Source organism: Lynx canadensis, chromosome C2, assembly GCF_007474595.2.
Source record: "Lynx canadensis isolate LIC74 chromosome C2, mLynCan4.pri.v2, whole genome shotgun sequence".
Classification (NCBI taxonomy): domain Eukaryota; kingdom Metazoa; phylum Chordata; class Mammalia; order Carnivora; family Felidae; genus Lynx; species Lynx canadensis.
The window spans coordinates 48639773-48653377 of record NC_044311.2 but is presented as its reverse complement, the minus strand read 5'-3'; the positions used below and the strand labels follow the sequence as shown (position 1 = coordinate 48653377).

Below are 13605 nucleotides of genomic sequence, written 5' to 3'. Positions count from 1 at the left end.
TTTACTCGGGCTCAACTGGAAATTTCCAAAGTACAAAGGTAACTGAAAACTAAATAATACTGTACAGATGGAAAAATTGTTCACCAAGAGACATCTAAAATGATCCATGTGCCATTCCCAAACAAGTCACCCTCCTCCTTGCCTTACCGTGAGTCTTCACCCGGCCCTGACTCCTGTCTGCGGCCCTTCAGTTAGACTCCCAGGCACAGCCCGCCTCTGGCACCGAGTGGCCAGTTTCAGTGACAGGCCTGACCCTGCAGACAGTTTCCAGAAATCCAGATGAAACCTTTCACTCGTGTGGCATGCTGCCTGGATGCTAATGGCATCCCTTAGACACGGCAGCCTCTCACAGAGACTCGAGAGGACAGAACAAGACACTCCTTGTTGCCCTCACTGAAAGAAGCCGCTTCTTGAAATGGCTTCAATGAAGCCAGTCCCACCCCCTCTTACATGCCGTCAAAACCGCACAACTTTCCCCGGGGCCTCCCAGAGTCCTGCCAAGGAGCTGCTTCCCACTATGAAGCAGAAAGCACTGCCTCCCTAAAGCAGGGAGGAGACTCCCTCAATATAAGAGGGAATTCTGAGAACAAGAAAAGCCAGGGCACAGACCTACCCATTATTAAACTGAGATATCAAGCCCAGGGCTCACTTGCAGACAGCTATCTTCTCCAGGGACAATATGAAACAATCAACATGAATTCACAGTCCACCCCACACCCCGTTCGCAGACTTTTCCCTTTGCCCAAATAAAGTGAGAGAATAAGTAACGCCACTCATGTGGACCTGGGCACATCAACGTCTAAGACACCCGAACGCTGCTCCCTTAGACCAACATCCACTGAGCGCCTCCTGCCTTTGCATGAGCCCTGTGCTAAGATGGGGTTGCAAAGTGAGTAAAACAGGGTCTCTTGCTCTCCACAGCCTTCAGTGTGAAGGAGCAGAGAGGGAAGCAAACAAACACAAAATCCAGCACAGTATGCAGTGGGCTGTGGCGGAACATTCTGCTTAAAACACATGGCACCCAGGGAGAGAAAGAAGACTGAGAAGAGACGTTCCACATAAATATCTGCAAGTAGAGTCCTTTCCTAAGACCTGTGTTCTTCATGCACAGCATAAAATTAAGCACCTGCAGTTCCCTACTCAGGAGTCAGATGTGGTAGCACCATAGCCTGCCTCTCATACAATTAAGCACAGTAGGCTTAAACTTAATTGCATAAAGGTCGAAGTCACAAAGCTGGATTTCTCATTGAATGCCAGGCATCTGCTAGAAAAGACAGATAAGTACTGAGAAAAATGGGAGAGCAGGCTTTGAAACAAAGAGGCAGGGCTGCAGAACAGACAGGGGCTGTTGAACCTTCTCTGTGTCCCTCTTACAGTGGCAGCTGGCCAGATACCTTTTGTGTTTCTTGTCACAGCCTACAAATTTACCTGGGGTTCCTTTTGAAACTCCTACACCCACGGCCTTTGGGGGAAAGTCCTTCAAGCCTTTGTAAAGAGCAGGTTTGTGAGGATGGTTGTTTTTGTTCGTTCCCTCACACACTCAGTTCAACCAGATGAGTTCTGATCCATGAAAGAAAACCCACAGGGTAAAAAAATGTCATCATGAATGCTGTGCATCAAAATCTTACAAAGCTGGACACATGTTCACAACTTACCTAATTTAAAAAATCTAACCAAAGCAATTCTCTTAGCCCACTAAGAGGGTTCTAAAATTCAGATTTTGTGACGTTATATAATTAAGCCAATTATTTCTTGAATTATCTGTTTCCTCGATGATATGAGACCCATATCATCACCTGCCCTCCTGTTGAAGTGGGGCTGGTGATGACGATCACAGAAGATCATGTGCTTTGAGGGGCACTATGCAGTGTAAGAGATCATTCCTGGACGTGGATTCCAGATTCAACGAGGGGAAAAATACTACAACCTATGATAAATACATTTTTTGCACATAAATTACCATCTATTGTGGATTATTTTTTTTTAGAGGATGAAGTACAAGAGCATGTCAGACATACTATGTACAATTTTATTCCACTTACTTCCTGTTGTTAATTAAATCATTAACAGAAGCAGGAAGGCCGCAGACTCCCTGGCAAACAATGCGCCTTTATGAGGAGGCCCGGGAATTGGTCATCTGGATGGCTGACAGGACCAGCCACATTCACAAGGCTTCTACTTCTTTCAGTGAGGGAGAAATTTTGAGAAGGATCTTTGATTATGGTTTAAGGTGATTATATCCTACAACTCAACACAATGGGTAAAGAAAATGTGCGTTTGTCACTGAGCGTGTCCTGATGTCTCACGGCTGCATACACGGAGCCCAAATGCCATTCACATTCCACTGTAAACCCAGGAAGCCAAGGACGCCACTTGCTGCAGCCTCTGGTCTGTGCCAGCTGCAGCTGTGTGTGCTTCCTCTTAATGAAGGCAGACAATGGGGGCTCTCCGGCTCCCACATTCCTCTAGAAAGGCCCAGAGGGAGAAGAATGACAGCGGTAAAATATTCATCCTTTGTCCTTTTATAAAAGATAAGCTTTTGTACTTTTCACAGACTACTGTCTCATTAACAATGTGACTTAAGATTTTGAACGGCAGACAGAGATAACACCATCTACATGGGTTAGATGTACATCCTAAGAAAATTTTAACCACATCCTTTATAGCAATCTTTGAAAAACAAGTGGAACGTAGAGAACACTTGCCTCAGCAGCACAAAAAGGACAGTGAGTAGATAAAGACTGACAGGGAAGCGATACTTCCCTCCACGTGGTTACTATTTATTCTACCTTGCCTTCTAGAAAAGCTAACTATATTAATTATGGGTCAGTCCCAAAAATATGTATTGGGAACTGGCCACGGACAAAAGTGAGACAAAAGACAAAGCTGGAGTTGAGTGTAGGGATTAGTAATAAAACCATGCAAAACTGGAGAGAAGGAGAATCATTAGGACACTACAGGGTGTCTCAAAAGAGAAGTGATACATAGGTTGTCCTCGGGAATGTGGAAAGATGCAATGAACTTTTGCACAGGAAGAACTGGCAGATGACAGATTTGTTCAGACCTGGAAGCATCACAAATGACACCAGTCTCCAGATTGGATCAACTCGAAATGGTGCCAATGGTACCACTTTACCACTTACAGAAACGTGTGTTTAGGGAAAGCAGTGGGTAGCTGACTGGCTCAGGTAGGCTGCATTTCTGATGGGAGAGCAAATAAGGATGGTTAGAAATGGAAGGAAAGCTAAGAGAGTACAGATAACAGGTGAAGAAAAATCTCAAAAAGGGAGTCAGGGTGAATAAGCTGAACAGTCAACAAAATGAAATGACACTGGAGGTAAAGAAAGGAAGACTGTTGAATGGGGCAACTAGGAAGCCACTACTCATCTTTCGATGGAACAGCCTTAACAGGGACGCAGAGGAAGAAGTCATACTGAAGACCCTTAAGGAACAACTTAACATGGTACTAGCTGCTCAAACCTAAAATCCAAAACATCATCAATTCGTCTCTCACAGCCACCCCAACTCATCCAATCCGTAAATTCATCCTATTCTCTGCCTCCGAAATAGCGTGTTTCTATCTCCCCTCTCAGACCACAGCCCAAGCCACTGCCAGGACTCCCCTTGACTACTGCAACAGGACCCTATTTGCTCTCTTCTGCCCCCATTCCAATCTTCCGGAGAACTTCCTGCCATGACTTAAAAGGCTCTACATGCTTGCTGCTCAAAATATGTGTGGTGAAGAACCAGTCCTCACCCCCCCACCTCAACCTCCTATCCCATCCACTGTGAACCAAGTGTTCTTAGAAATACAACAAAAATGAGTTACTGTTAAAATAATCACATGCTTTGATGATGCAGAAATGTCGAAATGCTCTAAGTTCTTAATTCCTTCCCTCATGCACAGGAGGTTATGGTTTGAGGACTGATGGCCCACGGGCCATACTGGAATAGCTCTGCTCTGAAATGGTCTGGCCTGTGTTGGCCTCTTGACCACCCACTCTCTCCTTGGTTTATTCTGATCTAGCCATTTTCACGATGTTCAAGCCAAGTTTGACAACATCAAACCCGTTTCTCTAGAAGTTTTGCATTTGTTGTTGCCTTTGCCTAGAACATTCTGGCCCTGCATTTTCCCACAGGCTGACTCCCCCTTGTCACTCAGGGTTCAGTTCAAATGTCACCTCAGAGAAGTCTTCCTGCACCATCTATTCTGTTTTTTATTATGGAATTGAAACAATATGATGCCCTAAATTTACCATCTGAGTTTCCACAAATGTTTTTCCTTTTTAGTCTATGGACCTAAGAATACAATTCACGTTTTAATAATTTCTCACATTTAATAGCAAGTGGCGGGGCACCTGGGTGGCTCAGTCGGTTAAGCATCTGACTTCGGCTCAGGTCATGATCTCATGGCTCGTGAGTTCAAGCCCCGCACCGGGCTCTGTGCTGACAGCTCGGAGCCTGGAGCCTGCTTCGGATTCTGTGTCTCCCTCTCTCTCTGACCTTCCCCCCGTTCATGCTCTCTCTGTGTCTCAAAAATAAATAAACATTAAAAAAAAAAAAATGAAATAGCAAGTGGCTTCCTGGAGTTTCCCTTCTAGGGAAAAAGGGCCAAATGGCAAGGTAGGGGTGGACTAGTCTGACTGGTGGCATCTCAGTAGGAAGATTCAAATTTGTTACCAGAAAGAACACTAGATTCAGGAGGGTCAGGGTCTAGTCCCAGCTTTGGCAACAACTCACTTCCTGTATGACCTCAGGCAAATCATATCACCTTTGTCTCATTTTACATATGGGAGAAAAAATGAGGGAGGTGGAGTACCAACCAGTAATTAGGGCCACTGCATATTTTACTGTCTAAACAAGACACCTTTGAGAGTCAAAGTGGGTGCTATTGTTAGTTGTGCCAGAACAGACATTATACTGATCCTGAAGAAACCAAGATGTATGGTCACTTTACTTCAGCTCAGTTTTATCCTTCTCTAGAAACCCCTATGGGACCCTTCCTCATGTTCTATGGCTGGCTCCATTTGGCACATCCCGGATGCTCAATGTTTACCCCATTTCCTTTTGGGAAGCTTTTCTACATTCTTTATGTAATCAAAGTTATTGATCTGTTCTACAATTTCACCGTTATAATGACTGAACTGTTGTGTCAAACAGCTGCACCCCTCCTGCTGATTTTACATTCTGTGTATCCCCACATGATTTCTGTTGACAACAGTTTTTCAAAGAAGGTAAATATTTAGGTATGAACCACCTCCTTTTTCAAACCAAAGAATAAGTAGACAAAGGACATTAGTAACTAGTATAAAGTACTGCAGATATTAAAAGGCCAGAACGGTGGTGAAAACCTGGTTTTCTCAACCGGTTTGCTAATAGGCCACCTTAATCACACATAACATACAAGAGAAGAAACTTCAAAAACATATATTCACCTATAAATTTTGCAAATCTTATAAGCAAAGAAAATATTCTACGTAGACCAAAACTCTGATTGCTCAAAACCAGTTTGGCCCAGGGCTGACCTGCACTTTTTCCAACATGGCATATAATAATTTATTAGACTTTTAAACAGTGAATTGTTTTCTGGGGTTTTTTTGGTTTTTTTTTTTTAAGGAAAGTACATCCTGGCTGTAACATTTTCTTTCAATACAAATGCTATTTTATGCCTGGTATGCTTAAAGATGTTTGTTTATTTACTTTTCAACTGATACCTAAGTTGGTGGTGGAGGGGAGGAGAGTGAAGGAGTCACTCCTGTACCCAAGGAGACCTCTGCCTCTCTGGAATGTTCTACACATAGGAGTCAGACCCATGGCTCATATATCATTTATGGGTGACATAACTCAATATTCTGAGAACATTTCTGATTGAGGAAATGAATATACCATTCAGTCCATGGCAAGATCAAAAGGCAAGAAGGTAAACAAATGCTACAGAATGTCCCAGAAAAGGATCTAGCCTTGGTATAAAAAGAACTGGACGTGTCGGTTTACTTCCTACTTTGCTGGAATAATCTCAGAAACAAGGGGTGGAGGTTACATAAATTATGAAAGAGACAGTCAGGAAAAGCTCTGCTGATACGTTGGCAAGACCTGAATATAGAACAAACAATCCTAAAAAAGAAAAAGAGAACAAACAATCCTTATAAACACAGAGGAAAGGAAAACACAAAGCAAAACCAGCAACACTTTCACCACTACTAACTAAAACTGACAACTGAAAATCTGTTTGAGAATTCTCTAAAATCTCTGGATAAGCACTCATCTCCAAAGCCTTTAAAGACTTTTCACCCTTAAAATCATATAAGATCCAAACCTTAGACATACTAAATTCTCTTTTAAAGAGAGGCTTCCCCAGAGGAAGGCTGGGTCTGTCTTCACTGGACAAGAGGTTTAATCACTTCCAGAGTTGAAGAAATGCCTTCCTGAACCCTGGTCTTACGTGTGTCTCATGCTGGTCATCTGCACAGACCAGCAGTAGCACCCACCCAGAGGAGCAAATACAGGAACGTGCCTGGAATGCTGCAGGCTCCTTCAGCAATTTCATGGAAGAGCTCCAGCACCTTAAGAAAAGGCATTTCTTTGTTTCGTAAACACACACAGAGAATGAAGCTCCTTTTCTTATTCCCTCTGCTAACTCTCAAGTTCATTTGGAATACTCTATTTTGGCAAATTTTCAAATCTCAAATGGAGTTTACATCAACCTATCCCTCTTGGTTTTCTTTAGCCTTTGAAAAGTTACTTCTAGTGCCAAAAAGATACGAAATGATCGTTGAAAACGTTTTATATGGATGCTTTGTAATTGTAATCTTTTTCTGGTGTCTCTCTTTAAAGACCCAGAAACACTGTTAAAATTCTCTCAAGAGGTAGGGACACCTCTCTGGGTTTACTTTCATTAAGATTTTGCTACAGTCTCGGGGTTGTTATTCACCAGCGGCTGATCCATTTTAATTACACCACCTGGGAACCTTGGCAGATTTGGGTGGGAGGTATGCGTAGGATGATCCCTGAGGATAAAGAGCCAGAGAACTTCCCCTTTCCTCTACTGTTCCACCCAACATAATACCGGCCTGTGATGACTGTTTCAAGAGGAGGTCTCCAGCTTCCAAACAAATAAATTGCTCAACTGTCTCTAAATGGACCAAACCACGGGGGTAGACTTGAAAATTAAGCTCGCTTGCCTTCATCCATCCAGTGTGAGGACGGACTGCACCATGACCGCTAGTACACTAGCAGACACACACAGCGGGACTCTCTATTTAGCCTCGGCATCAACTCTGATAGGAAAGTGGATTCATTAATGTTTCCCCAAACCGAGTATCTCTTTTGATAGAAATCATCAGGCTTTTTGCTGTCTAGCTGAAGGCAGGTGACTGCAAAATGGCCTTACCTCCTTTATCTGGGAAAACTTACAGCCTACGTGGAAACTACCAGGTGTCAACTACCCATGGCTCATGGGTCATATCTTTATCAATGATTAAAATAAAGTGATTTTTAAACCACTTTCTAAATATAAAAGCACACCACCTAAAGCACAATGCATCCATCAGGATTCATGAAGATGAAAATAATAACACCCATCTCTCGAGATGTTGAGAGGATCACAATGAAAAGATGAGATTCTCCATGAAGCACCTACACCCAGCGTGTGGGGCATAACAGGTACTCAGCAAAAAATACATAGTAGCTACTGTTCACCAGTTTTTTAGAGAGTCTCAGACCAAGGGTAAGTAATTAGGGAAGAATGACACCAGATAATTCTGAAACCATCCCTGTCCGTACTTACTGTGTCTCAGCCCCTAGCAGCATTTCCACTTTCTCACTCGCATGGTTACTCAGGACTGTCAGAGTAAAGAGGTGGCTGGCAGAGCTCTGTCTTGAATAAAGCATTGTAGAACTGTTCTTCCCTGGAGAAGAATTAAGCTCTTCATTGTCACAAGATTCCACCAATAGCTGATCTCTTAAGGAATAATCATTGACGTTGTAACTTTCTTCACTAGAAGGAGAAGGGAAAAGAACATGTCAACAATTCAATGGATAAGACTGTGACACTGTCCATTTTCAAGTCACATTCAGGGAGAAGGTGATGCGGGGAAGGAAGGATAGGAGAATGATTTATTTAAAACTTTTTTTAATGATTATTTTTGAGACAGAGACAGAGCACGTGTGAGGGAGGGGCAGAGAGAGAGGGAAACACAGAATCTGAAGCAGGCTCCAGGCTCTGAGCTCTCAGCACAGAGCCTGATGCGGGGCTTGAACTCACGAACCATGAGATTATGACGTGAGCCGAAGTCAGACGCTTAACCCACTGAGCCACCCAGGCATCCTGAAAATGATTTATTTTAAAATATGAACTAGAGGGGCGCTTGGGTGGCTCAGTTGGTTAGGCAACCAACTTTGGCTCAGGTCATGATCTCAGTTTGTGAGTTCGAGCCCCACGTCAGGCTCTGTGCTGACAGCTCAGAGCCTGGAGCCTGCTTCAGATTCTGTGTCTCCCCCTCTCTCTAGCCCTCCCTGCTCATGCTCTGTGTCTGTCTCTCAATGATAAATAAACGTTAAAAAAATTTTTTAAATGAACTAGAATCTGAATTATATACACTGATTATGAATCAATATAATCTTCCCGAATTAAGCCTGTTAATTACTATTTTTCTGCAATGTATAAATTGTATCTCAGGTTTGAAAGCAATATTAAAAATAATGCTGGGGAAGGGGCACCTGGGTGGCTCAGTCGGTTAAGCATCCAACTTCAGCTCAGGTCATGATCTTGTGGTATGTGAGTCTGAGCCCTGCATCGGGCTCTGTGCTGACAGCTCAGAGCCTGGAGCCTGCTTCGGATTCTGTGTCTCCCTCTCTATCTGCGCCTACCCAGCTTGTGCTCTCTCTTTCAAAAAAATAAACAAACATTAAAAAAAAGTTTTTTTTTTAAATAACGCTGGGGGCACCTGGGTGGCTCAGTGAGTTGAGTGTTGGACATGGGCTCAGGTCATGATCTTGCAGTTTCTGAGTTGGGGCCCATTTCAGGCTTTCTACTGTTGGCCTGTCAGTGCAGAGCCCGCTTCAGATCCTCTGTCCCCCTCTCTCTGCCCCTCCGTGACTTGTGCACTCCAAAAAATAAATATTTAAAAACAAAACAAATAATGCTAAACCCTAGCTTTCATTTTACATTATCCTGGAACTGGATAATGTATTACAAGTGAGACACACATGCATAGTGGTAATGCTCGAACAGGCACACTTCCCCAGTCTTCCCTCTGTCCGCAGAATAAAGAGGGAGCCCCAAACCTACCCATGCTCTGGATAACAACAGCTCAGTCCCAGCCTCCAAATCACCAGGCATAGGAGGGAAGAAGAGCCTCGGAGATCTGCCTAAGCCATCCTTCTAACACACACAGCCTCACCACCTGCTTCAGAAACCACCAGGACTGATTTCTCTATCCCTGCTTATGCCCACGATCCCAGTATTCTCCATTCCCCTGGAATCTCATCCCCATAGCACTGTGAACACACCTAATCTGGCTCTATCTCCCTGAGCTCCTCAGCTTGTTCCTGAACCCCTTCTGTGTCCTCCAGAAATGGACCTCATATAGGGAATCCAGCAAAATCTTGTAAATCCTCAGCTTTGTCCTTGAACCCTCCCTTTCCCTTCTTGCCTTAACAGAAGCTTGGCTCTCCCTAGAAAACATGGCCTCCCCATAAGGCTTTCTATCAGCTGGTTTCTCATGCTGCTGCTAGACAGTGATCACTTCTTCCTCCCAAAAAGTCCTTAGCTTTGAAGCTCATGCTGTCCGGCTCTATCTCATAATCAAAGTCAAGGAAAGACTCCCAGTTGAGTTATCTACCCGTATGAGTTTAGTTGCTGGCTCACGGTTCCCCTACAACACTACTTTCTTGAATTTCCACACAGGGGAGACTTCCATTACCCTGGCTTGTCAGTTCCTTGACTTCCCCTTCCCCAACCATCTTACCTTCTGTCCTTCAGCTACCCCACCATCGTCATACCCTAGACCTTGTCATTGAAATCAACTGCAATGTCTCTGTAATCCCAATGTCAAACACCCTCTCCAACCATCTGTCTCTCCTACTCCCCTCTTCTTCTAATCCTCAACCCCAATGATTCTTTTTTTTTAATTGTTTTTAACGAGTATTTATTTTTTAGAGAGATTCAGAGCATGAGAGGGGGAGAGGTAGAGAGAGAGAGAAACACAGAAACCGAAGGAGGCTCCAGGCTCTGAGCTGTCAGCACAAAGCCCGACACGGGGCTCAAACTCATGAACCATGAGATCATGACCTGAGCCTAAGTTGGACACTCAACCGACTGAGCCACCCAGGCGCCCCTCAACCCCAATGATTCTTTAGCCCACTGACTCTACCACCTTTCCCCTGTCCTTGAACCCTTTATGCTTACTAGATTACCCAGCTTGGATTTCTAGGGATGTAGTTATAATCACCACGTGTATACATGCTCATCTCTTTGGCAAATCCCAACCCTGGTTAGATACAGCTCTCCCTCTACTCCACATCTGTGCCCTTGCAGCTGAACATGGGAAAGCTCAAGAAAGAACTGCTGAATAAATGGATGACTATGCAATATATTCTAATATATTCTAGGAACAATATTGAATATTCACCTTATTTAATAATAAATGCAAATGTATGAACTCAGGGGAGCTATGAGAAAATGAAACTCCTCATGCCCAACTACACTAGGCATTTCAGGATAGGCCGCTTTGCTCAAGATTTCTTAGAATTTTTTCATTCAGTGGCGGATGTCTACCAGTGAACCACTCCCTTGTAACTCTCCTTAGGAAAATTTATAAAATCTTTTCTAAAATTTAGTTTGGTATTCTCTCTTCAAAAGACAGCGCACAGTTATTATCTATAAAAGCAAAATGCTGCCTTCTGATCAAGTCTACTTGTTGCTACGGTAATAATCTGTATTAACTGGAAGTTCACATGGCAAGATCATTTCCAAAGCTTTCCTGAGACTGCCTGCAGACCAACACAGCCAGAGCCAGCATATATAAAATATTTCTCATATCAAAATAAGGTTTATCAAAGTTCACATGATTTTCATCAAAGGAGAAAGCAGAATAATACACTTTACAAACAAGTAAGGTTGTATTTTCAAAAGACCATGTTTACAAGAAACAAAGCAATTTTTGGCAGAGCAGGGAATGCTTATAATGTTGTCTAGAGATCTTAAACATGGATTTAACAGCTCAGAACCCAGGATAAAAACCAAACCGCAAAAGAACACAAGCAGAGCCTCAGCAACATCAAAAACAAGAGAAAGAACAAGAAGAACGAGGGCCTCCTTGTTGCCATCCTCTCTCTGTAGCTCTAGTTACTCTTTTGGTCCAACTCACAAGTTAAACAAGATGACCTGTTAGCCAAAGACACCCATTTCCAGTTAAAAGGAATTCTGTTTTCTCAGAGAAATCCAAGCATCCTAATGTTGCGTATACGGGTGTTCAGGTAGCGCCCTAACCAATGACACTGCATAGGTATTCTTCATCTTTCCAAAGAAATAAAAGGCAAAGAAATGTATATGCCATAAGCCCATCATTCAAGAGGACTCAAGTTCCAAAGAGTTGTCGGCAGTAAAGTGGTTCCACCTATTTAAGACCAAGAGGTCACAGGGAAGCCATGTAAACTCTTATGAGTTAACTAGTTAAGTCTTTCTTTTCCTCTTAATTTTCTGAGTTCCTATTTTCCCCAGTGTTTGTGTCAGTATCCGCTAATGTGTTGCAATGATGCTCTGAATCTTCGTCTTTTGGAGGCAATTAAAGCCAGAAAAAGTAGAAAAATTAAGAGTTTTTTAATTGTTCTCTGGAGCAATGACAACTACAATGCCATTAAGAGTTGGGGTGACTATGTCACCTAGTTTATGCCTGTTATCCTCTCAAATGTCCAGTTTGGAAGATAAATTGTGGCCACTTTATTTTATAGCTATGTGACTTCACCTCGAGGTATCCATTTCTATACATCTGCACATTTGTGTCACAGAATAGGCCTGAACAGGGAACTTTTCCCACTCTTTGAATTTCTTGAATCCAAAATAGGACACAGGAAACACATTTGCTCTTTGTTGTTGTTAACTGATCCAATAGCAAGCATCCAATATTACTTCACCTAGACCTGTAAACTTCATTACACAATGTTTACAACTTCTTCACTACTCTTAATATGTTTATATTTTAAAAACCTTGGTTTCATTGAACAGTAAATCAATTATTTATTCTCACCCTCTATTATTCAAACCAACTGAAACAAAAACTAAAAAGCCATTCCCTCTTGCTAACACATCTGTGTTCTCTCTCTCTCTCTCTCTCACACACACACACACACACACACACTCAATCTCATAAAGGTTCAGAACAATCCTACTTTCTCCTCTGAATCTGCTAACTATTGGATAAAACTCATTCTCCTAATGTCAGGCGGCACCTATCTCTCATGCTAATACAAAAGGAAAAATCTGTGTTAAGATACGTGCCTGAGCAGAAGGAAGAGGGGAGAATCCATAGCCAGATGCAGCTATTTACAAACCTACTTCCCTCCTCTGCTTACTCACCCATGTCCAATAAGTATAACAGAGGCTAAGCTGGGGTGGGTAAGAAACCCCTTTCCTGAGGGAAGTTGATGCTAATCAGACTTCCCCATGTTTGTCTCTATCATTTAACAAACATATGGTTTACACAGTCTCTGAAACAATTTGGATCATGTAATTAGGAAGTTAAATTGCACAGAAAAAGGCAAATGGAAAAACCACCTTTCCTTGCATGGAGAAGTTTATATGTAGACTTCCTTTGATTGTCTTATGTGTGCTCCAAGTTTGCCAGCTGCTCATCAAGGCTGTCTGCTTTGTGCAAGCAGGACCCCTATCAGGTGCAGCAATCACATCTATAGAAGTCCGTTGCTCTGCCATGTAAACACTGACGGATCTCGCCGTTGAAATCTACTTAAAGTCCTAGTAACCTCTGCTGAGATTCCATTCTTTCCTTTCTTTCTTTTTTTTTTTTTTTTGTTTCTTTTTTTTCTCTTCCCTTCCCTTCCTTTTTCTTCCCTTCCCTTTCTCTCACCAGATAGAGAGCTATCAGTAGAGAACAGGATCTGGTGGTAAATACATATCTCAATTATTCTTCCCTCAGGAAGGCATTCTTTTGTTAAGCAGTTCAAATAGTGTGTGGTCCTACCATATGCAACCTAACGAAGTGGGTTAAAAGATGACATACCTTATTGTGAATAGTGGCTTTCTTAAAAAGATTATTATGGATCACTTTTAACTTTCTGCCCCATCAATTTCTAGAAAGGCTGGGATTTTTCATACTGGGCCTCTATTTATTACTTTTAAATCAGGATATTTCACAACCGCATACAACAGGCACTTTTTTTTTTTTTTATTGTTTATCTATTTTTGAGGCAGAGAGAGACAGAGCACCAGCAGGGAAGGGGCAGAGAGAGAGAGACACACACACAGAATCTGAAGCAGGCTCTAGGCTCTGAGCTGTCAGCACAGAGCCCAACGCGGGGCTTGAACTCACGAATCCGTAAGACCAAGACCTGAGCTGAAGTCGACGCTTCAATGACTGAGCCACCCAG

At 42.8% G+C, this 13605-nt stretch overlaps 1 protein-coding gene across 4 annotated transcripts in view; it reads right to left on the bottom strand.

Moving 5' to 3' along the window:
• Positions 1–13605, bottom strand: part of ARHGEF26 (Rho guanine nucleotide exchange factor 26) — a 134965-nt gene that overhangs the window by 6903 nt on the left and 114457 nt on the right. For all 4 annotated transcript variants that reach the window (XM_030329554.1, XM_030329555.1, XM_030329552.1 and 1 more), the window contains one exon: positions 7787–7996. In XM_030329554.1, coding sequence (XP_030185414.1) covers positions 7787–7996 — 210 coding nt within the window. The remainder of the gene's footprint in view (positions 1–7786; positions 7997–13605) is intronic.